Here is a 26,251-nt window from a genome sequence, read left to right on the forward strand (position 1 = left end):
ATGAAAAATCTAAGGCTCAGAGGAAATAAAAAGACGAGTTGAGGATATATTCAGATAGAGCCAGTCCTAAAAACTCATGTCTTCTCACTTGGGATTCAAGCTTCTTCTACCTCACTGACATTTCCGAATTTTTAAGAAAACTGAAAATAAGTTTTTGAAAATATTTACCTAAGTTTCCAAGTAACATAAGGGACTTAATAACTACAGTGCTTATTTTTATATTAAATATTTTTAAAGACTTTAAAACAAAACAGAAGTTATATATTTATTCACACTTCTTTTATTTTAACCATGACAGGAAAGAAAACCTGGCACATAAAACATGCTCAATAAACATTTTTATTTGCAAGGTTTTTTTTCAGTGTGCATGTACAGGGAGAGTTGCCATCACAGCATATTCTACCAGTTCCCTACCAAATACACAGAATGTGTAAATACTGTCGTCTTCTACCTCTGTAAGGATACTGGAACTTTACAGTAAAACTTAGCCATATCAAAAAGTATGTATTTGGTATGTCTTAACTTGAATAAAACTTTATTTATAACGTAGCTCACACATACAATCTAATACTTACTGATTTCAGCAACCGGATTTCATCAAGTGCAGTTTCAGTATAATGTTCAGCACTTTTAACTACTTTCATTGCCACGAACTTCTTTCCCCTAAGAAACAAATACAGGCAATTAAGACTAAATGTCTTACCTTTCAGTTTCGCTAAGATTTAACCATAACTGGGAGACAGTGATAGAATGTATATTGATTTCATGTTTCCCTGGTATTCAAACACAAAGAACTATTTCTGTGGGATCATCTGCATCTGTTAATAGCACTAACTGGCCATATTGAACTTATAAGAAGAAGAAAATCTGTTCCTAGATAATGTCAATCATCAAAACATTTTCTCTGAGTTAAAATCCACTTTCTGAATGCTCCATGAACCCATGTAAAACCATGAAATGGAGATAAGTAAGGGGGGAAACTTCACCAAATCAGAAGTATTCTGTATACTTATATAGTAAAACCTAAAAGGTTAAAAGCTATAATATTATACTTTCCTCTAAGAAGCCAGAAGAAATACTTGGGTGAAAAACTGATAAAAATAGTGCATAGATAGCAATTGCTGTCTCATCAAAGATAGAAGATACACTTTAAGGTAAACATCCAATGTTAACTGCCTGTGATTTTTATGTAGAGGTTTTAGACTGTATGGCTGAGCAAATCTGTTATAGAAACAAAACACAAGAAAATAATTTCACACAGGTTGGTCTAGGATACCATCTAAAAATTTAGCTCTATTCCAGTGGGAAAAACTATGAACTAATACACTATACTTTTTTTGAGTATCTGTAATGTTTTGAATTTGGGAGTTTCAAGAGCTTTACTGATAATAATTCAATCTTGTGTCTCCTCTAAGGTGCTGCTTCACCAGAGGAAAGTCATTTGCCCAAGAATATAAAGATTATCAACTATAAGATTTTTATTAAGAAATCAGTCTAGAGCTAGACTAAAAGTGGAAAATTAAACACAAACATTTAGGAACCACCTAATCCTCTTGTACTAAAACTTACTGAATATCCCATGATAGCCACACAGTTGAAAAGTGTCCCCAACCCAACTTTCGGATCACATGATATCTCCCATTGAACAGATCTCCAATTTTCACAAGATGGTAACCTCCTGGAAGAAACAACAGAGGGAAAGAATCACTTACTTAGGAAAAAAAAATCTCACATTTTCCAACATTTATACATCTTCAGCAAATAAAAATGGTTTCTTTTAATACAATCAATTCAACAAAAGAAAATTTTAAATCAAGTCAGCAACACAGTATTATTGAGCTCATGTTAACTTGAAAAAAAAAAAATTACTTTTCCAAAACAGCACAACAAAACAAACCAGAAGACCAGAAAAGGCTGATAACAGTGGCAGGAATCAAAGGATTTAAACAACTATCTCTGCCTGCTGAGAAGAACCAAGTTCTCCTCAATGGTAAGATACATTCTGTTACAAGATCCAATCCTACCCAAGAATCCTGGAATGTTTTGTAAAAGAAACAAAATACATCAGGCAATCTTATGCCATGGTTTTTAAGTATCCGTAATTCTAATACAATGTAGCTTAGCAATCATCACTTTAAGAAAAGAGTAGAGAAAATGTGTTTTTCAAAAGTCTACATACCAAATCTTATCACTGTTCACTTCTGGATGATAGCATTATAGATAACTTTTGTTTTCTTTTTGTTTAATATATTTCTGAAATTTTCTAAGGAAAATATGCACTATCATTTTTTAAGGAAAAAGAGAGTAGATACATTTAACTTAAACTAAGCTTTAATTAAGTCAAACTAAAAGGAAATACTAATTCCTATACTTAGAGAAAAGGATGCAATAAGCAGAAAGCATTAACACCATTTATGCTGATAGATCAAATATTCAAATGAAAGAGTGTACACATGAATTATATCTTACTTGATATCTCCTCACAGAAAACCTTACCTTTGCAGTAATCATTGGGATCTTCCTGCTCATCATCATCAGATCCCAGGATCTCCTCTTCTTGCTCGGGCGGGTCACTTTCAGAGTGCGGAGCAGAGCCTCGGGGCTGAGTTTCAGATCTAAGAAATAATACAAACATGTTCATTCCATGTGAGCAGAAGAAAACAGGACCCATGAACAGATAACACAAACAGAATGTTACGCAGTGGCAGCCTAGGAAAACATTACCTATCACTTTACCTCGTGTTAGGAAAAGCCTAGTTTTAAAAAGTCAGTACATGATTAAATAAAATCTGGAAAATATATAAAAGTACAATGGGGAAAAATTACTTGAATCTCAATACTCAAAACTGCTGGTAAAACTAGATCTTCCTCCAGTAATTTGCTGTTATTTTTATTAAAAAACATACTTTATAAACAAATTTGTATCCTGCTTTTCCTATTATATTGTTAACGTTCCCCCTCATTCCTATACAATCTCTTAAATCTACTTCCTTTAGTGGTATCACTATCTACTCTGGTACATTCTGTCAGTACTAAAAATTAAAGCTGTTGAGTATTTTTAGACAATTTTTATTCTGCATTTAGAATTATTCCCCTAAACTACCAGATAAAGATAGAAACATTTTCCCTGTTTATAAAAATAACACGTTAAATATAGGAAATTTGAAAAATAATTATTTTGTTCTAAAACACCTCTATTTTGAACATATTAACACTTTGGATTATTTCTTCCCAATCTGTGCCCACAAATGTTTTTTATATAGTATGACTTTTCTGAAAGAGCTGTAATGAATTACATCTCCAGTCACACATGGGCTCCGAGTATTCAAGTATTACTAAATTTCAAAAACTTGGTTTATTTGACAGGTTAAAATGTTATCTTATAATGTACTAAACACTTAAAACTGATTCCTTTCTCTACATGCCATCAATTACTTATATTAAAACTTTTAAGCACTGAGTAAGTAGTTCAGGAGGCAGAAAGACTTGGATTTGCATTCAGGCTCTGACACTTAAAAGCTGCCTGCTTCATGAAGCTTTGAGCAAAAGAAGTAGTGTCCACATCACTCTTTTCAGCAGTTGCAGGAAAAGGAACTTTAATTCCCATTTCCCAGTATTTTATTTGCATTTTCAAACCTTTTTCATCAGATTGTTTTTTTTCCCAAAAGATTCAACAGAAAAAAATTGAATAGCAAAATTAATGGGCTGCTGAGACATAACTACATTGGCAAGCATGACTAGATTTGAATTTTCAGTGGCCATTCCAACCTGCCTCACTCTTGGTACTTTCTGTCCCTCAGAGGATACAAAAGTAGTTACAAAACTGCATGATTCAATTCTTAGTGAAAGCATGTCTTTGGGAAACTTACCTGGCCTACTTTCCTAAGTGGGAATGAGTCTGAATGAACATTTCCAAATTTATTAAGACAGGTTTCTAAAACAAATTCTCTGATTTCAAACTTGTTGTCTTACAATTTTTATTTTAAGAACTGTAATTGAAAAATTTTTGAAAAGCAGTGAAATATTGAGTTGTGAAAAACGGACATGCAATTCCCACTTTTTTCTCTTGAATGTTCCTTTTCTACAGACTCTTGTATTGTTTCAATGATGTACTGCCTTCTTTCATCTTTAGGATAGGATTTATAGTCTCTAAGTTTCCTTTAGATCCTTCTATTATCTTGGCTTTCTCAAACCACCCATGTTTTACTAAGCCATGCTTTTACACACGATGTCAATCAATGAACATCAGACAACTCAATAAAAGCCTCTGCCAGAAAAAGACAAAAACCCAAAAAAGAAAGAAAATTTGAGAAAACAGAGACAGTTACTATTAGACAGTGAGGAAAAGATGATAACATGATTAAAGAGTTCAATATCACTGTAACTTTGATTGATGGTTGTTATAATAGTATAAAATTTCTGAAGAAATATTACAGAAAGAATTTCAGCTTATTAACACTTGAAACTAAAAACCAGTCTTCCTAGAACAAAAAGGGAGAGTTCTAAAATAGTTTCAGTCTGTGCTTTAAAACTTTTCATACCTATCAATATTTCATGTCACAAGTATATGCTATTTATATTTAGAAGAAAAACCATTGTTATCAGTAGTTTAAAGCTCTCAAAGCATACAAAATTTAACCCAGTACATCTACAAAATCTCCAATATAAACTGAAATGAACAACAGATCAAAATTTAATAGCAGTATGCTTCCAAAGAAGTCAAATAATCTATAACCCAATTAAAACACCAGTAATATTAGAAATAGGAATATACTTGGCTGTGGTATAGAACAGAATCAAGGCAAAAATTTGGGAAGAAAGCTGAAAGCAGTGGAAAAGCTTGACAGTTTTGCTCTCCTTATACTTCCAAGCTTGTTCTGACACAAAGTCTGGAGTGTGAATCAAGAGGTAAATAAAAGCCAAGTTAGAATGTTTTCTCTGATTTCGAAGGATCCTTTCAACTCAAGATTCCATTGGTATAATCATCACCACTCAATAGCAAAACCAAAGCACTAAATAAAAATTTACTGAGTCTTTTGTAGTCAAATACTATATATTCATAATCATCATAAAGAATATGCTATTTATGAATGTTCACTTACACATTTCATGAATTCATATATTCAAATTAGCCACACAAACTCCACACTTCTACATTTTCTAAAGAATAAATGATGAAGAAATTCCTGTAGTTTAAAACAAAAAGTAAAACCAAAGAAACTGTTAAGTCCATTCTGACTCACTAAATTGGTCTATAACCTACTAGTGGGTTGCATTTGAAAACACTTTCCTGGAAGTTACTTTAACTTCTTTGTGTGTGTGTTAGTAGCTCAGTTGTGTCCGACTCTTTGTGACCCCATGGATTGTAGCCCACCAGGCTCCTTCGTCCACAGGATTCTCCAGGCAAGAGTACTGGAGTGGGTTGCCATTTCCTTCTCCAGGGGATCTTCCCAACCCAGGGATCGAACCTGGGTCTCCCACATTGCAGGCAAATTCTTTACCATCTGAGCTACCAAAGATACAATTCACATGTCATAAGTTCACCAATCTAAAGTGTACACTTCACTAGTTAAAGTATATTCAGAGTTGTGTAATCTCATTACAATTGAAATTTAGGACATTTTTATCCCCCTCCCTCCAAAAAAAGCCCCAACCCATCAACAGCTACTCACTATTACACTCTTCCCCCAGACTCTGGAAAACACTGGTCTACTTTATGTGTCTATGAATTTGCCTATTCTGTGTATTTCAGATATAGAAAACCACATACTATGTGGCCTTTGTGACTATTTTCACTTAACATGTTTTCAAGGTTTATCCACGCCATAGGGTGTTATCAGTACTTCATTACTTTTTATGGCTGAATAATATTCCATTATATAGATAGGCCAGACTGTAATTTACCCATTAATCAGTTGATGGACATCTCTACTGTTTCTATTATTTAGCTATTATGAATCTTGCTGCTATGAATGCTCCAGAAGAAGCATATGCAATTGTGTTCACAGCAGCACTGTCTGAAATAATGAAAAGCAGAAAACAACTAAATGTCCATCAAGAGGAGAGACAGGTAAGTTATAGTATTTTGATAAAATATATCCAACAGTAAAAATGAAGATCATGGCATCCGGTCCCATCACTTCATGGGAAATAATGGGGACAGTGGAAACAGTGTCAGACTTTATTTTTGGGGCTCCAAAATCACTGCAGATGGTGACTGCAGCCATGAAATTAAAAGACGCTTACTCCTTGGAAGGAAAGTTATGACCAACTTCAGATAGCATATTCAAAAGCAGAGACATTACTTTGCCCACAAAGGTCCGTCTAGTCAAGGCTACAGTTTTTCCTGTGGTCATGTATGGATGTGAGAGTTGGACTGTGAAGAAGGCTGAGTGTCGAAGAATTGATGCTTTTGAACTGTGGTGTTGGAGAAGACTCTTGAGAGTCCCTTGGACTGCAAGGAGATCCAACCAGTCCATTCTGAAGGTGATCAGCCCTGGGATTTCTTTGGAAGGAAAGATGCTGAAACTCCAGTCCTTTGGCCACCTCATGTGAAGAGTTGACTCAATGGAAAAGACTCTGATGCTAGGAGGGATTGGGGGCAGGAGGAGAAGGGGACGACAGAGGATGAGATGGCTGGATGGCATCACTAGCTCGATGGACGTGAGTCTGAGTGAACTCCGGGAGTTGGTGATGGACAGGGAGACCTGGTGTACTGCAATTCATGGGGTCGCAAAGAGTTGGACACTACTGAGCGACTGAACTGAACTGAGCTGAAAAATGAAGAAGTTACATCCATCAGTATGAATGAATTGCACAAACGTAAGATGGAGTGCAAATAGCAAGCTGTAGAATATATACAACGTATCCCACCTTCAGAGTTTAAAAACATACAAAACAGCCAATGTGTAGTTAAAATATAAATAATTGCACAACTGCAACTAGTCAGTAAATAATTGTTGGAGCTCTGACACACAGTATGGTCATTATAGACAATAAAACTATATTACAAACATCAAAATTTCTAAGAGGCTAGATCTTAACTGCTCCTACCACTGGAAGAAATAATAAGATATAACAGACGTTAGTTAACACTACAATGTCAATCACAATGTGATATAAATTCATCAAATATGTTATACGCATTAAACGTACACAGTATTATATGCCAATCATATCTCAGTTTTTAAAAAGCTGGGTAAAAAGAAAGAATAAAGTAACAACACAAAAGAAATACAAGACAAATTCAGGATAGCTATATTCCACAAGTGAACTACTAATATAGAGATATGATCAAGGAGGAGTACACATGGCATCATATACAACAATGAGATTTTCTTAGGCTGAGTAGGAGCTACTATTATTTATTTGTTATTTTATTGTTTATACTTCAAATGTTTTATTTTAAAAAAATTGGCTCTGATTGCTTTTAAGTATGACTCCAACACATGGCTGGCTTAATGCCATTTGGCTAAATCATTACCATACATTTGGAAATCTTATTGACCTTACTCATAAACTACCCCCAAAAGTGCCTTTACACTGCCTGAGGTTGCTGCTGCTGCTGCTAAGTCACCTCATCGTGTCCGACTCTGTGCGACCCCATAGACGGCAGCCCACCAGGCTCCGCCGTCCCTGGGATTCTCTAGGCAACAACACTAGAGTGGGTCGCCATTTCCTTCTCCAATGCGTGAAAGTGAAGTCGCTCAGTCGTGTCCGACTCTTCTCGACCCCATGGACTGCAGCCTACCAGGCTCCTCCATCCATGGCATTTTCCAGGCAAGAGTACTGGAGTGGGTTGCCATTGCCTTCTCCGGCCTGAGGTTAATCATGTTTTTATCACAAAATACAAATGGAGGCAATGGGGAGAGATTCAATTGCATGCCTAATTCATGGGGGAGAAAAAAGTACTTGCAAAAAATTTTTCTATAGTTTTTGTTTTTTATGCTCAGTTTTACTGAACAAAAAAAAAAACAAAACACCTACATGGATATAACAATCATGTAGATTAAAAAACTGAAGAACCACTCCTAAAAAGCAACAAGTCCAGATAGTAAGGTCAAGTGCTACTACATTTTCAATGAAGAGTTAATTGAGTAATTCTTTTTTAAAAATTCTTTTAAAATAAAGTGTACCAGTGTATCTCTAAGAGCTAGAAAAGCTCTCCAGTTAATTTGACAGCACTAGCATAAACTGACATTCAAAGCAGAAACCCTGACATCCAAAGCAGTCGAAAGCAACTCATCTACAGAATGAGGATACTAGCTGCTGTGAGAACCTGACATTTAACATAATAATTAGCATAATCTTATTATGTATGTGTGTGTGCTCAGTCGTATCTAACTCTTTGTGATCCTATGGACTGTAGCTCACCAGGCTCATCCATCTATGGGATTTTTCAGGCAAGAATACTGGAGCGGGTTGTCATTTTCTCCTCCAGGGGATCTTCAAGAATCAGGGATCAAACCCATGTCTCCTGCATTGGCAGGTGGATTCTTGACCACTGAGTCACCTTGTACATAGGTAGTGATTAATATATATTACTTATTATTAATGCGTTTTAAAGTACAGGTACATATTTTAAAATAACTATGTTGACAAGAGTATGGAGAAACTGGAAACTTTGTGCTTTGCTGCTGAGAATGTAAAAATGCTGCAGGTGCTATGAAAAGCAGTATGGTGGGTCCTCCCCCCCTGCCCCCAGATTAAAAACAGAATCACTATATAATTCAACAATTCTACTCTGGGCATATACCTAAAGAGCTGAAAGCAAAGACTCAAAATGTTTAATGGATATATAGAGTTTCGGTTCTATGAGATGAGAAGTGTTATGGGGATGGATGGTGGTGATAGTTGTACAACAGTGTGAATGTACTTAACATGACTGAGCTGTACAGTTAAAATGGTTAAGGTGGTAGATTTTGTTATGTGTATTTTACCACAATTTGGGGATAAAAAAAATCAACATAGGAAAAAAGCAATCCCAAAACATTATGAGAGAACTTGTAACAGTGCCTTAGCATGATGCTGTGATGTCACAACAATATCTAGACTCCTAGATCTTTTAACTAAGCAGGAAATAAAGACTAAAGCAAAAAAAGTCATCACTTTATTGTTAGTGTAAAAAAAATGAATATAATTTGTAATCAATATTAACAATTAAGTAATTTACAGCACATTCAAGTAACTGGAGAGGTACTATTCAAGGAAAGTTAAGACACACCATTATGATGAAAAAAGCAAGTAACTGGATAATATATATGTGTGTGTGTGTGCTTTAATTTTTTAAAAAATGTATACAGGTACATATATTAGTAAACAAACTAAGAATTGCAAGGATACAGACAATTGTTAACAGGTTGGTTCCCCTCTTGGAAAAGAGTGAATAAAAAACTTTGTCTTATATAGTACAATTCTGAATTGTTGGCATCTTTTCCTATGAGAATTACTCAGGAAACAGCCACATCATTTCAAAATAGGCAAAATTTAAAAAAAAAAAAATTCAACTTACTGTTAGGTTGGGAAGAGTGCAGGGAGAATGGACTTCTCTCATGCTCAGCTGCTGCTTCTGTCTGGTATCATTTACTTTTAGGAAATAACCCTCCACAACTTGGCAAGGCTGCCAATCACCTAGCCTAACTACCCTTCCTTCCCATAGGTAAACACCTCCCTTGCATGATCCAAGCAAGATCTAGAAATCTTTAGGGAAGGAAAGAATTGATGTTGAAAGTTCTACTTCTGAAATTTTAAGCAATAAGAACCAAGCATTGTCAGAGGGGAGTACTACCACCAAATAGGAGGCAAATGTCTGAAAATGATGTTAAAATACAGAAAAACTAAGCTAAGCCATTTACTGGCTAGGAGTGGAGAAAACAGGCAGATCCATGGAGATATACTCAGAGTCCAGCCTCACAGATTAACCGCTCTTTGTTGTTTAGTTGTTAAGTTGTGTCTGACTCTTTTGCGACCCCATGGACTGTAGCCCACCAGGCTGCTCTGTCCGTGGAATTTTTCAGGCAAGAATACTGGAGTAGGTTGCCATTTCCTTCCCCAGGGAATCTTCCCAACCCAGGGATCGAACCCATGTCTCCTGCATTGCAGGTGGATTCTTTACCACTGAGTCATCAGGGAAGCCCCATTAACCCCTCTAGATACAGCCTGGGAAGTGAGTTTGAATTTGGTTACTTACAACAAGAAGCATTTTAAATAGGTCATTTGCATAATTAGGTAATAGTCACAATAATTTTGAATGATTTCACTTATATTTATCCTAAAAATTAAGATAAGCACACACACCACACACACTTTATACCAAGGTCAATTTCTTACATATTGTTAAGAAGCAACCACTGGGGAAAACTGGACAAAGCCTCCCTGGGACCTCCCTGTCCTATCTTTGCAACTTCCTGTGAATCTGTTTTATTATAGAAAAATTAACACATACACAAAGATTTAGATATAACAATGGCTATCACAGCATTTATTAAAGCAAAAAGCTAGAAACAGAAACTATAATAGACTGCACAATTACATTTATATCATCTGTTCACTCAAAGCCAATAAAACTAAAATAAAATGATAAATCTACTACAATGTAGAGACAGGGAGAGAGAGAAATGCTCTGGCAATCTAGGGGAAAAGAAAAGTGTAAGGTGACCTAAAGTGGAGAAGGGGGACAGGAACGCAGGTTGAGAAGAGGGATGGTAAAGAGGGAGGTTAACTGAAAGTCTGTATAATAAAGTTGACACTCCACACAGCAGACATCCAGATCCAGGAATCCCAGAAGGTTCCAAAGAAGACAGACCCAAAGAGATGCACACCAAAACATTCTAGCTGAAATCTCAAAAGTTAAGGACAAGAAGAAAATACTAAAAGCAGCAAGAAGAAAACAACTTGTTATGTGGCAAGGGAACCCCCATAAGATTATCAGTAGATTCTTCAACAAAAACTTTGCAGGTTAGAAGGAAATGGCCAATATGTCAAACTGCTAAAAGAAAAAACAAAAGGACAAAACCTTTTAACCAAGAATACTCTACCTAGGAAAGTGATTCAGAATTCAAGGAGATAAGAGTCTTTCAGACAAACAAAATCTAAAATTGTTCACCACTACCAAACTGGCCTTAACAAGAAATGTTACAGGGATTTCTTTAAGCTGGAAAGAAAGAATGCTAATTGGTAATAAGAAAATACATGAAAGAAGAAATCTCACTGGAAAAGTAAAAATAAAACGGACTAATCACTATTATAGCTATTAACAGTATGAGGGTTAAAAGACAAAAGTTGTGAAAATAATTATGGTAACAATAATTAAGGGATACACAAGTAAAATGTGAGATCAAAAACATAAAATGAGGGAAGGAAAGGAAAGAATAAAAATGCTGAGCTTCAAACAGGATCAAACTTAGTTGCTACTAACTTTATAAAATAGACTGTTAAATACGTAAGCCTCACAGTAACCACAAAGCAAAACCCAGAAAATTAAAAAAGATAAAGAGAAAAAAATGTAAATAACCCACTAAAAGAAGTCATCAAACCACAAAGGAAGAGCACAAGAAAAGAAATTAAGAGAGGAACTACAAAAACAGACAGTAAACAATTAACAAAATGGCAATAAGCACATACTTACCAATAATTACTTTAAATGTAAACAGATTAAATGTTCCAATCAAAAGTCAACAGAACGGCTGAGTAAATTTAAAAATAAAAAAAGAAAAAAACAAGACCCATCTCAAGCAACTAGACTCACTTCAGATGAAACAATGCAGACAGATTGAAAGTAAAGGGATAGAAAGATATTCCATCCAAATGAAAACCAAAATAAAGCTGGAGTAGCTATAACTGTATCAGACAAAAGAGGCTTTAAACCTCAGACTGTATTAAACAGACAAATATGGGTATTACATAAGGAGAAAGAAGACAATCCAATATGAAATATAATATTTATAAGTATTTATGCACCCAACAGGCTTCCTCGATGGCTAAGTGGGTAAAGAATCTGCCTGAAATAAAGGAGACAGAGGAGACATGCATTCAATCCCTGGATTAGGAAGATCCTTTAGAAAAGGAAATGGCAACCCATTACAGTATTCTTGCCTGAACAATTCCATGGACAGAGGAGCCTGGCAGGCTGTAGTTCAAAGGGTCATAAAGAGTCAGAATGACTGAGCAACTAAACATGCAGCATGCACGCATGTACCCAACAAAGGAACACCTGAATATATAAAGCAAACGTATTATTAAAGAAAAAGACAGCAATACAATAACAGTAGGGGATTTTAGTAACCTACTAAAGTCAATGGAGACACCATCCAGACAATCAATTGGGAAAAATAAGCACTACAAGATACATTAGACCAGATGGACTTTCAAACCAACAGAAAGCACATTCTTCTAAAGTATACATGGAAGATTTTCCAAGACAGATCATATGATAGGCCACAAAATAAGCCTTAATAAATTTAAGAGGACTGAAATTATATCAGGCATCTTTTCTGACCATATGATATGAAACTAAAAATTAAGTACATGGAGAAAACTGAAAAATTTCACAAGTATGTGGACATAAAATAACATGCTGGACTTTGCTGGTGGTACAGAGGATAAAAATCCACCTGCCAACGCAGGGGACACGGGTTCAATTCCTGGTCCAGGAAGATTCCACATAACAAGGAGCAACTAGGCCTGCGAGCCACAACGCCTGAGTCCACATGCTGCAGCTACTGAAGCCCGTATGCCTAGAGCCTGTGCTCCACAACGACAAGCCACAGAAATGAGGAGCCCATGCACTACAATGAAGACCCAGTGAACCAAAAATAAATTAAAAACAAAAATCAATATGCTACTGAACAATAAATGGGCTGTTTCTTTAGAAAAAAAATCAAAAGGAAAATAAATACCTTGAGACAAATGAAAATGGAAGAGTAACATACCAAAATTTGTGGGATGAAGTAAAAGCAATTCCAAGAGGGAACTGGAGAGTGATAAATGCCTACCTGAAGAAGTAAGTCCCAAGTAAACATCCTACCTTTCCACCTCAAAGAACGAGAAAAAGAACAAACAAAGCCCAAAATTACTAGAAGAAAGGAAATAATGATGAGAGCAGAAACAAATGAAATAGATTGAAAAGACAAGAGAGAAGATCAATGGAACTAAGAGCTAGTTCTTTGAAAAGGTAAACAAAACTGACAAGCCTTTAGCTAGACTCACCAAAAAGAGAAGACTCAAAATCAGAAATGAAAGAGATGTTACAGCTGATGCAAGAGAAATACAAAGGATCGTAACTGATATTATGAACAATTACATGCCAACAAATTTGACAACCTATAAGAAATGGATGAATTTCTAGAAACATACAGTTTACCAATACTGAATCATGGTGAAATACAAAATCTGAACACAGGCTGATTACTAGTAAGGAGATTAAATCAGCAGTCAAAAACCTCTTAACAACCAGGATCAGTCAGTTTCACTGGTGAATTCTAATAAATATTCAAATAAGAATTAATACCAATCCTTCACAAACTCTTTCAAAAAACAGTAGAGAAGAGAACTCTTTCAAATTCATTTTGAGGATAAATACCCCAATTCTAAAACTAGACAAGTATGCCACAAGAAAAGAAAATTACAGGCCAGTATCACTGATGAACATACATGCAAAAATCCTCAACAAAACATTAGTAAACCGAATTAAATAATACATTGAAAAGATCATATATCATGATCCGCCACCGCCGCCGCCAAGTCGCTTCAGTCGTGTCCGACTCTGTGCGACCCCACGGACTGCAGCCTTCCAGGCTTCTCTGTCCATGGGATTTTCCAGGCAAGAACACTGGAGTGGGTTGCCATTTCCTTCTCCAATGCATGAAAGTGGAAAGTGAAAGTGAAGTCACTCAGTCGTGTCTGACTCTTAGGGACCCCATGGACTGCAGCCTACCAGGCTCCTCCGTCCATGGGATTTGCCAGGCAAGAGTACTGGGGTGGGGTGCCATTGCCTTCTCCTATATCATGATCAAGTTAGGTTTACTCCAAGGATGAAGAATGGTTCAACATCTGCAAATCAGTCAACATGATATACCACATTAAAAAATGAAGGATAAAAATCACATGATCTTCTCAACAGATGCAGATGCAGATGCATTTGACAAAATTCAGCATCCATTTATGATTAAAAACTCTCAACAAAGCAGCTATAGGGGAAATATATCTCAGTATCATTAAGGCCAGATGTGACAAGCCCACAATGACCATCATGCTCAATGGTGAAAAGCTGGAAGCTTTTCCTCTAAGATCAGGAACAAGACAGGGATGCCCACTCTCACCACTTGTATTCAATATAGGACTGAAGTCCCAGCCAGCACAATTAGGCAAGAAAGAGAAATAAAAGGCATCCAAATTAGAAAGGAAAAAGTGTAACTGTTATTATTTGCAGAAGACATGACACTACATCTAGAAATCCTAAAAAATCCATCAAAAACCCACTAGGACTAATAAATAAAAGGAGTCCAAATTGGAAAGGAAGAAGTGAAACTGTCATTGTCTCCAGATAACATGATACTATTCATAGAAAATCCTAGAGATAACACCCAAATACTACTGGATGTCATCAGTGAATAGGTAAAATTGCAGGATACAAAATTAATACACAAAACTTTGTTGCATTTCTATATACTAATAAACTATCAGAAAGAGAAATTTAAAAACAACCCAAATTACCATCACATCTAAAAGAATAAAATACTTAGGAATAAATCTAACTAAAGAAAAAGATCTGTACTCAGAAAACTATAATACACAGATGAAAGAAACTGAAGACAACACAGATGAAAAAATTAGCTGTGTTCACAAAGTGGAAGAATACTGTTAAAATGACCATGCTACTCAAGGTAATCTATAGATTCAATGCAGTTCCTGTTAAAAATACCAATAGCATTTTCCATAGAACTAGTAATTCTAAAGTCTGTATGAGAACACAAAAGATTCTGAAGAGCCAAAATAATCTTGAGAAAGAATAAAAGAGCTGGAGGTATCAGGTGCCCTGATTTTAAATTATACTACAAACCTACAATTATCAAAACAGTATGGTAATGGAACAAAAATGGCAACATAGATAAATGGAATAGAACTGAGAGCCCAGAAATAAACTCATGCACTTATGTAACTAACCTATGACAAAGGAGGCAAGAATATACAATGGGGAAAAGACAGTATCTTCAATAAGTGGTGCTAGGGCTACCCTGGTGGTTCAGTGGTACAGAATCTGCCTGCCAACACAGGAAATGTGGGTTTGATCCTTGATCTTGGAAGATCCCAGATGCTGCAGAGCAACTAAGCCCATTTGCCACAACTACTGAGCTGGTGCTCTACAGCCTGGGAGCCGCAACTACTGAGCCCACATGCCAAAACTACTGAAGCCCATGTGCCCTGGAGCCCCCGCTCTGCAACAAGAAAAGCCTCCACGTCGAGAGCCTGCACACTACAACTACAGAGTAGCCCCCACTCACCACAACTAGAGAAAAGCCCACCCAGCAACAAAGACCCAGCACAGCCAAAAATAAATATACAAATAAAATTGTATATATAAAAATAAGAGAAATAATAGCCTTTGTGTATGCTAGGGGACATGGGTCAATTAAAAAAAAGTGGTGCTGGAAAAACAGGACAGCTACATGTAAAAAAATCAAATTAGAACATTTTCTCACACCATATAACAAAAAAGCCTCAAAATGGAGTATACTTTTCTGGAAATTTTTTAGATTATTATGCTCATATTTTACATAAAGTTTGGAATTGACTTTACAGATTATTACAGGGACAGGAAATTTACATGTCTTCATGCATTCAGTACTTTACTTAGTTACACAGTGTACAGTGGTATTATTTCAAAATGGAAATATGGAGCTTCAATTACAACATTACAACATTAATTATCATTGCCTTACACTAAAGTAGGTTACTGGAGCAATGTCAAAGAATGGGCCCAAGAGTTATTACAGCTTCTACCACCTAGGTTTTTCATCAGAAATAAAGAACTGTGATATCACAGAAACCTACTATTCCAACATATTGTGATACAGAAGTATTAAAATCATACTTTAAAAGTTTAGTTAAAAACATACCCAAATCTTGGCTTCTGAACACCAGTCCTCACTAAAAGGAACCAGGGCTCCTCAAAGAAATGACTGATTCCAGGGTTGGGGCAGAAAAAGCACAAGATAAACATAGAATTATCTTGTACCAGAAAGTAGAGAAGTGCTCAAAGAATAAAGGAGACATGTCAAAGAACCAAAAGCCAGTGTGAAGGGGTCCCAATGGCCAAATATGAAAGAATATGAGCATCATAATAATGAGTGCAATTGATTAAACTCTACTGAATGAAAGAGACCCCATAAATTTATGTTAATGTTGATGGCTAGAATGATAAACAAATGAATGGAGTAAAGGGAAAGTTTTCTAGTAACACAATGCTGACCAATTAACTACATAGAAGGAAATCGTAGAATTAGGTAATTACCATTTTGTAACCATCATATCAATAACTGCTTTAGGTGGGAATCAATAATGAATGCTGAAACAGTGAAATTTTGATAAGGAAAAAATTACACATACAGGTCAAAATATCTGCCCAGAAATAATTTATGAATTGCAAAGAGGAAAAAATTTTAATTTTATGGTAAAGAAACGTGGTAGTCACTACGTTAACTCAGCAAAGATAATATCACCAATACTGAGACAGGTATCAATTGTCTCCTGATGTGATGCCCCAAGGAAGATACATTTCACTTAGGTAGTGCCAACACATATAAGCCGAATCACATGGAAACAGAAAAAAGCAAACTGAGAGAAATTTCAGAAACAAATGGCCTATATTCTTAAAAAGCACCAATGTCGGGAAACACAAAGGCAGGCAAGGAACTGCTGTAGATTTAGGAGACACAAAAACTAAATACAGTGCATGATCCTGGGTTAGACACACCAGAAAAAAAAACCCTTTTTCTACAAAAGACATTGAGACAATTGACAAAAATTCAAAAATTAAATAAGATCTAAATTACTGTTATTAACACTTTATTTCCTATTTTGATAATTAAATTGTGAATATACAAATGAATGTCTTTGTTCAAAGGGACTATATAAAGTGTTTGAGGATAGAGGTACACAATAGTTCATATATAAAGGTTTTTTTTTACCCCCTCAGGCATCCACATTTTGCACTGATACACCTAAGATGGCAACACAAACTTCTGTGCTGCTGCTGCTAAGCTACTTCAGTCGTGTCCGACTCCGTGCGACCCCATAGACGGCAGCCCACCAGGATCCCCCGTCCCTGGGATTCTCCAGGCAAGAACACTGGAGTGGGTTGCCATTTCCTTCTACAATGCATGAAAGTGAAAAGTGAATGAAGGTGAAGTCGCTCAGTCGTGTCCAACTCTTGGCGACCCCATGGACTGCAGCCTACCAGGCTCCTCCGCCCACGGGATTTTCCAGGCAAGAGTACTGGAGTGGGGTGCCATTGCCTTCTCCGCAAACTTCTGTAGAGCCTGCTTATTTTCTGGAAGGTTTACCCACATTTATGATTACACAGCCACTAGATGGCAATCTGTGATCTATTATTAATCTCAGCAGCCTAGGCTTCTACAGGGAGCATTTTGGACTTATTATACTTAAAAAACAAAACCAAAAAACAATGGGCAATCTTTAATAAAGCACTAATATGTAATAATATATAATAACATATTACGTATTAGGTAACCACTACACTTAGCGCGGCCAAGAGGAGCTACCCCACGTCAGGGGCAGAAGCCGCAAGGACCCCATGCCTGAAGGGAGGCAGCCGAGAGTGCTAGGCTGTGATGGCACAAGAACGGCCAATGTCAGGAGGGGCGGCCGGGAGGACCTACCCCCCGCCCGAGGCCAGGGGTGGCGGCCGGGAGAAGCAACCCCACCTCCAAGGAGCCGTGGCTGCCCGGGCACAGGAGGGCCTAGAGGAGGGGGCGGGCGGTGAGGAGATACCCCTCGTCCAAGGTAAGGAGCAGCGGCTGCGCTTTGCTGGAACAGCCGTGAAGAGATACCCCACGTCCAAGATAAGAGAAACCCAAGTAAGATGGTAGGTGTTGCAAGAGGGCATCAGAGGGCAGACACACTGAAACCATACTGACAGAAAACTAGTCAATCTAATCACACTAGGACCACAGCCTTGTCTAACTCAGTGAAACTAAGCCGTGCCCATGGGCCACCCAAGACGGGCGGGTCATGTGGAGAGGTCTGACAGAATGGTCCACTGGAGAAGGGAATGGCAAACCACTTCAGTATTCTTGCCTTGAGAACCCCATGAACAGTACGAAAAGGCAAAATGATAGGATACTGAAAGAGGAACTCCCCAGGTCAGTAGGTGCCCAATATGCTACTGGAGATCAGTGGAGAAATAATTCCATAAATGAAGGGATGGAGCCAAAGCAAAAAGAATACCCAGCTGTGGATGTGACTGGTGACAGAAGCAAGGTCCGATGCTGTAAAGAGCAATATTGCATAGGAACCTGGAATGTCAGGTCCACGAATCAAGGCAAATTGGAAGTGGTCAAACAAGAGATGGCAAGAGTGAATGTCGACATTCTAGGAATCAGCGAACTCAAATGGACTGGAATGGGTGAATTTAACTCAGATGACCATTATATCTACTACTGTGGGCAGGAATCCCTCAGAAGAAATGGAGTAGCCATCATGGTCAACAAAAGAGTTTGAAATGCAGTACTTGGATGCAATCTCAAAAACGACAGAATGATCTCTGTTCGTTTCCAAGGCAAACCATTCAATATCACAGTAATCCAAGTCTATGCCCCAACCAGGAATGCTGAAGAAGCTGAAGTTGAACGGTTCTATGAAGACCTACAAGACCTTTTAGAACTAACACCCAAAAAAGATGTCCTTTTCATTATAGAGACTGGAATGCAAAAGTAGGAAGTCAAGAAACACCTGGAGTAACAGGCAAATTTACCCTTGGAATATGGAATGAAGCAGGGCAAAGACTAATAGAGTTTTGCCAAGAAAATGCACTGGTCATAACAAACACCCTCTTCCAACAACACAAGAGAAGACTCTACACATGGACATCACCAGATGGTCAACACCAAAATCAGATTGATTATATTCTTTGCAGCCAAAGATGGAGAAGCTCTACACAGTCAGCAAAAACAAGACCAGGAGTGGACTGTGGCTCACATCATGAACTCCTTATTGCCAAATTCCGACTTAAATTGAAGAAAGTAGGGAAAACCACTAGACCATTCAGGTATGACCTAAATCAAATCCCTGATGATTATACAGTGGAAGTGAGAAATAGATTTAAGGGTCTAGATCTGATAGATAGAGTGCCTGATGAACTATGGACGGAGGTTCGTGACATTGTACAGGAGACAGGGATCAAGACCATCCCGATGGAAAAGAAATGCAAAAAAGCAAAATGGCTGTCTGGGGAGGCCTTACAAATAGCTGTGAAAAGAAGAGAAGCGAAAAACAAAGGAAAAAAGGAAAGATATAAGCATCTGAATGCAGAGTTCCAAAGAATAGCAAGAAGAGATAAGAAAGCCTTCCTCAGTGATCAATGCAAAGAAATAGAGGAAAACAACAGAATGGGAAAGACTAGAGATCTCTTCAAGAAAATTAGAGATACCAAGGGAACATTTCATGCAAAGATGGGCTTGATAAAGGACAGAAATGGTATGGACCTAACAGAAGCAGAAGATATTAAGAAGAGATGGCAAGAATACACAGAAGAACTGTACAAAAAAGAGCTTCACGACCCAGATAATCACAATGGTGTAATCAATCACCAGAGCCAGACATCCTGAAATGTGAAGTCAAGTGGGCCTTAGAAAGCATCACTATGAACAAAGCTAGTGGAGGTGATGGAATTCCAGTCGAGCTATTTCAAATCCTGAAAGACGACGCTGTAAAAGTGCTGCACTCGATATGCCAGCAAATTTGGAAAACTCAGCAGTGGCCACAGGACTGGAAAAGGTCCATTTTCATTCCAATGCCAAAGAAAGGCAATGCCAAAGAATGCTCAAACTACTGCACAATTGCACCCATCTCACATGTTAGTAAAGTAACGCTCAAAATTCTCCAAGCCAGGCTTCAGCAATCCGGGAATCATGAACTTCCAGATGTTCAAGCTGGTTTTAGAAAAGGCAGAGGAACCAGAGACCAAATTGCCAACATCCGCTGGATCATGGTAAAAGCAAGAGAGTTCCAGAAAAACATCTATTTCTGCTTTACTGACTATGCCAAAGCCTTTGACTGTGCGGATCACAATAAACTGTGGAAAATCCTGAAAGAGATGGGAATACCAGACCACCTGACCTGCCTCTTGAGAAATTTGTATGCAGGTCAGGAAACAACAGTTAGAACTGGACATGGAACAACAGACTGGTTCCAAATAGGAAAAGGAATATGTCAAGGCTGTATATTGTCACCCTGCTTATTTAACTTATATGCAGAGTACATCATGAGAAACGCTGGGCTGGAAGAAGCACAAGCTGGAATTAAGATGGCCAGGAGAAATATCAGTAACCTCAGATATGCAGATGACACCACACCCTTATGGCAGAAAGTGAAGAGGAACTAAACAGCCTCTTGACGAAAGTGAAAGAGGAGAGTGAAAAAGTTGGCTTAAAGCTCAACATTCAGAAAACGAAGATCATGGCATCCGGTCCCATCACTTCATGGGAAATAGATGGGGAAACAGTGTCAGACTTTATTTTTCTGGGCTCCAAAATCACTGCAGATGGTGACTGCAGCAATGAAATTAAAAGACGCTTACTCCTTGGAAGGAAAGTTATAACCAACCTAGATAGCATATTCAAAAGAGACATTACTTTGCCAACAAGGGTTCGTCTAGTCAAGGCTATGGTTTTTCCAGTGGTCATGTATGGATGTGAGAGTTGAACTGTGAAGAAGGCTGAGCGCCGAAGAATTGATGCTTTTCAACTGTGGTGTTGGAGAAGACTCTTGAGAGTCCCTTGGACTGCAAGGAGATCCAACCAGTCCATTCTGAAGGTGATCAGCCCTGGGATTTCTTTGGAAGGAATGATGCTAAAGCTGAAACTCCAGTACTTTGGCCACCTCATGTGAAGAGTTGACTCATTGGAAAAGACTCTGATGCTGGGAGGGATTGGGGGCAGGAGGACAAGGGGACGACAGAGGATGAGATGGCTGGATGGCATCACTGATTCGATGGACGTGAGTCTGGGTGAACTCCAGGAGTTGGTGATGGACAGGGAGGCCTGGTGTGCTGCGATTCATGGGGTCGCAAAGAGTCGGACACGACTGAGGGACTGAACTGAACTGAACACTCAAAATAGATGTTTTCATAATGGCTTATATAAGGCCTTACATAATCTTTTCGCTGTCCAGCTCTGCCCCTGCAAACCCACCTTACTGACCATGTATCTCTTTAGATCCATGTTAACGGGTTGCCGTTTCAGAAAACTTCCTCGACATTCCTACATAAAACAGTAGTTAGGGGCACACCCTCCCCTGCCCTTTTACCCCACTTCATTTGTCTTCAGTGATTGATGTTTTTTCCTACACACTCCCAGTTTCATGAGTTTCATGAGGACAGACTTTATTTTGCTCATTGCCTGTAAAATGGGATATAAATACCTACTGCTGCTGCTAAGTCGCTTCAGTCGTGTCCAACTCTGTGCGACCCCATAGACGGCAGCCCACCAGGCTCTCCCGTCCCTGGGATTCTCCAGGCAAGAACACTGGAGTGGGTTGCCATTTCCTCCTCCAATGCATGAAAGTGAAAAGTGAAAGTGAAGTCGTTCAGTCATGTCTGACTCTTCGCAACCAAATGGACTGCAGCCCACCAGGCCCCTCCGTCCATGGGATTTTCCAGGCAAGAGTACTGGAGTAGGGTGCCATTGCCTTCTCTGATATAAATACCTAGAAAAGGTATATATACAAGGCAAGTATCTTCTCTTCCTTTTTTAGCTGTTACTCATCACTCAACTGAAAACCATTACACCCCACCCCAACCCCAGCAATCACCTAATGAAATCAGACTGTGAAGTTATTAAATGTCAAATATTGAAGTGTTTTATGTGGAAGGAAATCAAGAAACTTAAGCAGCAGAAGCGGTGCTTTAGAAAAATTCTTCTGACAAGAAGATGGTAAAAGTGTATGAGGGCTGGAAACCAAAGATGCAGGAGACACAGTCAAGGTCTCCGGTGTTAGGAGACTTAGGTTTGATCCTGGTTCTACAGTCTGCTAGAGCCCCACGACTTTGAATGCACTGCTAATTCAAGAAGCTCTCTGTGCTTCAGTCGCCCAGTACCTACAATGAAGGCAGAAAAATACCTACCTCCTGAGGAACACAGTGGTTCTTTTTATCCTATATCAGTGGCTGATCCATAAATTTTAGCATTACATATATGAAATAAGGGAACAGAAGCAAGCAAACATGTGTTCATTTAACTCACTCTTACTGAGTGCCAACAGGTAGGTCAGGAACCTTCCTAGGCACTGGAAACGCAGCTGTGAGGAAAGAAGCGTTCTGGGTCTTCGTTATGTTTACACGCTAGCACAAGGAGACAAAAAGAGCCCCAATTTATCTCAACTGTCTGGTTTTTGAGTTTCAGCTGGTGAACTGCTAAACTTGGGAGGACAGAAGTCCCATCAAAGTCTTCTCTCTTAATGTCTCTCATGGAGATACATGTTCTATTATGTCAGGCTATGAGAAGGGCTATAAAGAAAACTTAAGTAGGGTAAGGAGACAAGAGTATGCTGACATTATTTTAAATAAGGTTGTGACATTTGAGTAAAGAGGTGAGAGATGCTAGAGTTTCACCTGGAAAGATTCAAAAAAAAACACAAAAGTCAGGAGAAAGAACTGATTTGAAGATGATGTATTTGGGGTCTTAGAAATTATTTAGCTCTGGCTTCAAAAGACAAACCGAAAGCTGACTGGAAAAAGCACCTTAGAAACTAGTTTACTTACATGCAAACTTTAGTCTTCTATTTCTTTCTGCCTTGGAAATTGAATAATTGCAGGAGCTCCTGTGGTGAAGAACTATCAAGGAACCACGTTATGGGTTCAACTGTATGTATCCCCCTCAAAAAAGGGTTTGGCAACAATGAAACAAAAATCTGAGTGCCTAAGTTTATCAGATAATATGTACACAAAATTAAACAAACCATCCCTGACCTTTTGGAGAAGGCAATGGCACCCCACTCCAGTACTCTTGCCTGGAAAATCCCATGGATGGAGGAGCCTAGTGGGCTGCAGTCCATTTGGTCGCTAGCAGTCGGATACGACTGAGCAACTTCACTTTGACTTTTCACTTTCATGCATTGGAGGAGGAAATGGCAACCCACTCCAGTGTTCTTGCCTGGAGAATCCCAGGGACAGAGGAGCCTGGTGGGCTGCCGTCTATGGGGCTGCACAGAGTCGGACACGACTGAAGCGACTTAGCAGCAGCAGCAGCAGCAGCATCCCTGATCTTTGGCAATTCTACTCCAATCTAGACTTGATTCATACATGTACATGTGAGAAATACCAACAGATGAGTTAAAAGCATTAGCTCAACACATGAACAGTAGTAAGAAATGTTACATAACAGTCAAAGGTAAACCCATTTAAGGTAAGGAAGAAAACATGAACATGGGAGTAGTCCCCAAAGCACTTTACTCCAGCTGAGTGCTGAGCAAGGCATGCACGTACAATTTCATCATCAGAATCTCACCATCAGCTGATAAGGCAACTCAGACTCAAGGAAGTCAAATGATATTGTCCAAGTTCACCCAACAACCACGTTAGAGGCAAGTTGGAACCTAGGACTATGGGATTCGGAAATACAAGCTCTTTTTGGTAAACAGTACCTGAACATGAGTTTCTCAAATGGTACAGTGGTAAAGAATTCATCTGCCATTGCAGGGGATTTAAGAGACATGGGTTCAATCCCTGGGTCAGGAAGATCCCCTGGAGCAGGAAATGACAACCCACTCCTGCATACTTGCCTGGAAATTTCCATGGACAGAGGAGCCTAGCGGGCTATAATCCACGGGGTCGCAAAGAGTCAGACACAACTCAGCGTGCGTGCACGCGCACAGGAGAGCATATACCTCTACTATCTTTCTACCTACAACACAAGCATGCTGCTGCTGCTTAGTTGCTTCAGTCGTGTCCGACTCTGTACAACTCCATGGACCGCAGCCCACCAGGCTCCTCTGTCCATAGGATTCTCAGGGCAAGAATACTGGAGTGGGTTGCCATGCCCTCCTCCAGGGGATCTTCCCAACAAAGGGACTGAAACGGGGCCTCCTGCACTGCAGGCAAGATTCTTTACCACTGAGCCACCAGGGAAGGGAAGCAACACAAGCATAAGTTACCTAATTTATGTCATTATATTCTTAACACTAGCAAAGAAATATGCAACATACAATTCTTGCAAAATCTATCCTCAAAAGCAAAGGTAGTCATGGAAGAGAAAAAGAGTATCAAGGGTGCCACTAAGCTCTGTATAGAAAGGACCCAACATCTGTGGTTAAACAACTTGGTTGAAAAGACATTCAAGATCCTTCACATGACGAAGGGCAGCACCACAATCAAGAGCAAAGTGAATGAGAAGATACAGTTGCCCCAAAATTACCTTTATTATTAGTTACAAAATAAGACTACTTTAGTATTTTGGGTTCTCCATAAGTCTACCCCCAAAAGGACAGGTAGCATTGTTCAAAATGCCTAGTCACTCAAAACAAAGAATTTAGAATCTGAGTAAATTAAACAATATATAAAGGTCATCAACATGACTCACGATACCACCACCAAACTTCATGTCACTGATGACTGTTCACCACTACTGGTGACAATTCTTACATCCTAGTTAAAATATATATCAAATGTTCTCAAACTCTTTGATAGGCAATCTTTAAATATCTACTGTACGAAGCATTTAAGCCACCAATAAATTACCCAATAGCAATGAATTACATCTGACCTTAACCTTCATCTATAAAACCACAGGCTCATCATTGTACAAATGAGTATGATTTTTATCTGTCTACCTCCTTCCAGCTAACTTCTCTGTCCAGTGCTACTATACTTTTCTGAAAATGAAGTATATTTCACTTATTTTGTGTGTATTTTGTGTATAAACCACTTATTTTGTGGTTTCTGACAACTTTCTGAAACTAATCATTTAGGGAGTTGAAAAAACTAGATACTGTGGTCTTCATAGCTAATCTCATGGATCTTTTTCAAATTCCAAGTTAATCTTCTAGTAAGAGGCACAAAGAACCACAGGGCTTTTCCACGATTGTGCTTACTATAACTTTAGGGAGAAGCACTAAAGACAGTATTAGGCCTAATGATTAGGCCAATTAATGACTAACTCTCACCCTGAAGACTCTACGGCAGAGATTACAAACTGGAAAATTCTGAAAGAGATGGGAATACCACACCACCTGACCTGCCTCTTGAGAAACCTGTATGCAGATTAGGAAGCAACAGTTAGAACTGGACATGGAACAACACACTGGCTCCAAATAGGAAAAGGAGTACGTCAAGGCTGTATATTGTCACCCTGCTTAGTTACCTTATATGCAGAGTACATTATGAGAAATGCTGGGCTGGATGAAGCACAAGCTGGAATCAAGATTGCCAGGGGAAATATCAATAACCTCAGATATGCAATGACACCACCCTTATGGCAGAAAGTGAAGAAGAACTAAAGAGCCTCTTGATGAAAGTCAAAAAGGAGAGTGAAGAAAATGCTGGCCTAAAGCTCAACATTCAGAAAACTAAGATCACGGCATCTGGTCCCATCACTTCATGGCAAATAGATGGGGAAACAGTGGCTGACTTTTTTTCTGGGCTCCAAAACCACTTCAGATGGTGATTGCAGCCATGAAATTAAAAGATGAATACTCCTTGGAAGGAAAGTTATGACCAATCTAGAAGTGAAGTGAAGTGAAGTGAAGTGAAGTCTTTCAGTCGTGTCTGACTCTTTGTGACCCCATGGACTCTAGCCTATCAGGCTCCTCCATCCATGGGATTCTCCAGGCAAGAATACTGGAGTGGGTTGCCATTTCCTTCTCCAAGGATCGAACCCAGGTCTCCCGCATTGCAGGCAGGCGCTTTAACCTCTGAGCCACCAGGAAAGCCCATGACCAATCTAGATAGCATATTAAAAAGCAGAGACATTACTTTGTCATCAAAGGTCCATCTAGTCAAGGCTATAGTTTTTCCAGTGGT

At 38.5% G+C, this 26,251-nt stretch overlaps 1 protein-coding gene across 1 annotated transcript in view; it reads right to left on the reverse strand.

Moving 5' to 3' along the window:
• SRPK1 (SRSF protein kinase 1) overlaps nt 1–26,251 on the reverse strand; it is a 73,463-nt gene that overhangs the window by 35,755 nt on the left and 11,457 nt on the right. Inside the window, 3 exon segments of the mRNA XM_061397983.1 lie at nt 576–663; nt 1,570–1,678; nt 2,497–2,615. Coding sequence (XP_061253967.1) covers nt 576–663; nt 1,570–1,678; nt 2,497–2,615 — 316 coding nt within the window.

This window comes from Bos javanicus, chromosome 23 (genome assembly GCF_032452875.1).
Source record: "Bos javanicus breed banteng chromosome 23, ARS-OSU_banteng_1.0, whole genome shotgun sequence".
Classification (NCBI taxonomy): domain Eukaryota; kingdom Metazoa; phylum Chordata; class Mammalia; order Artiodactyla; family Bovidae; genus Bos; species Bos javanicus.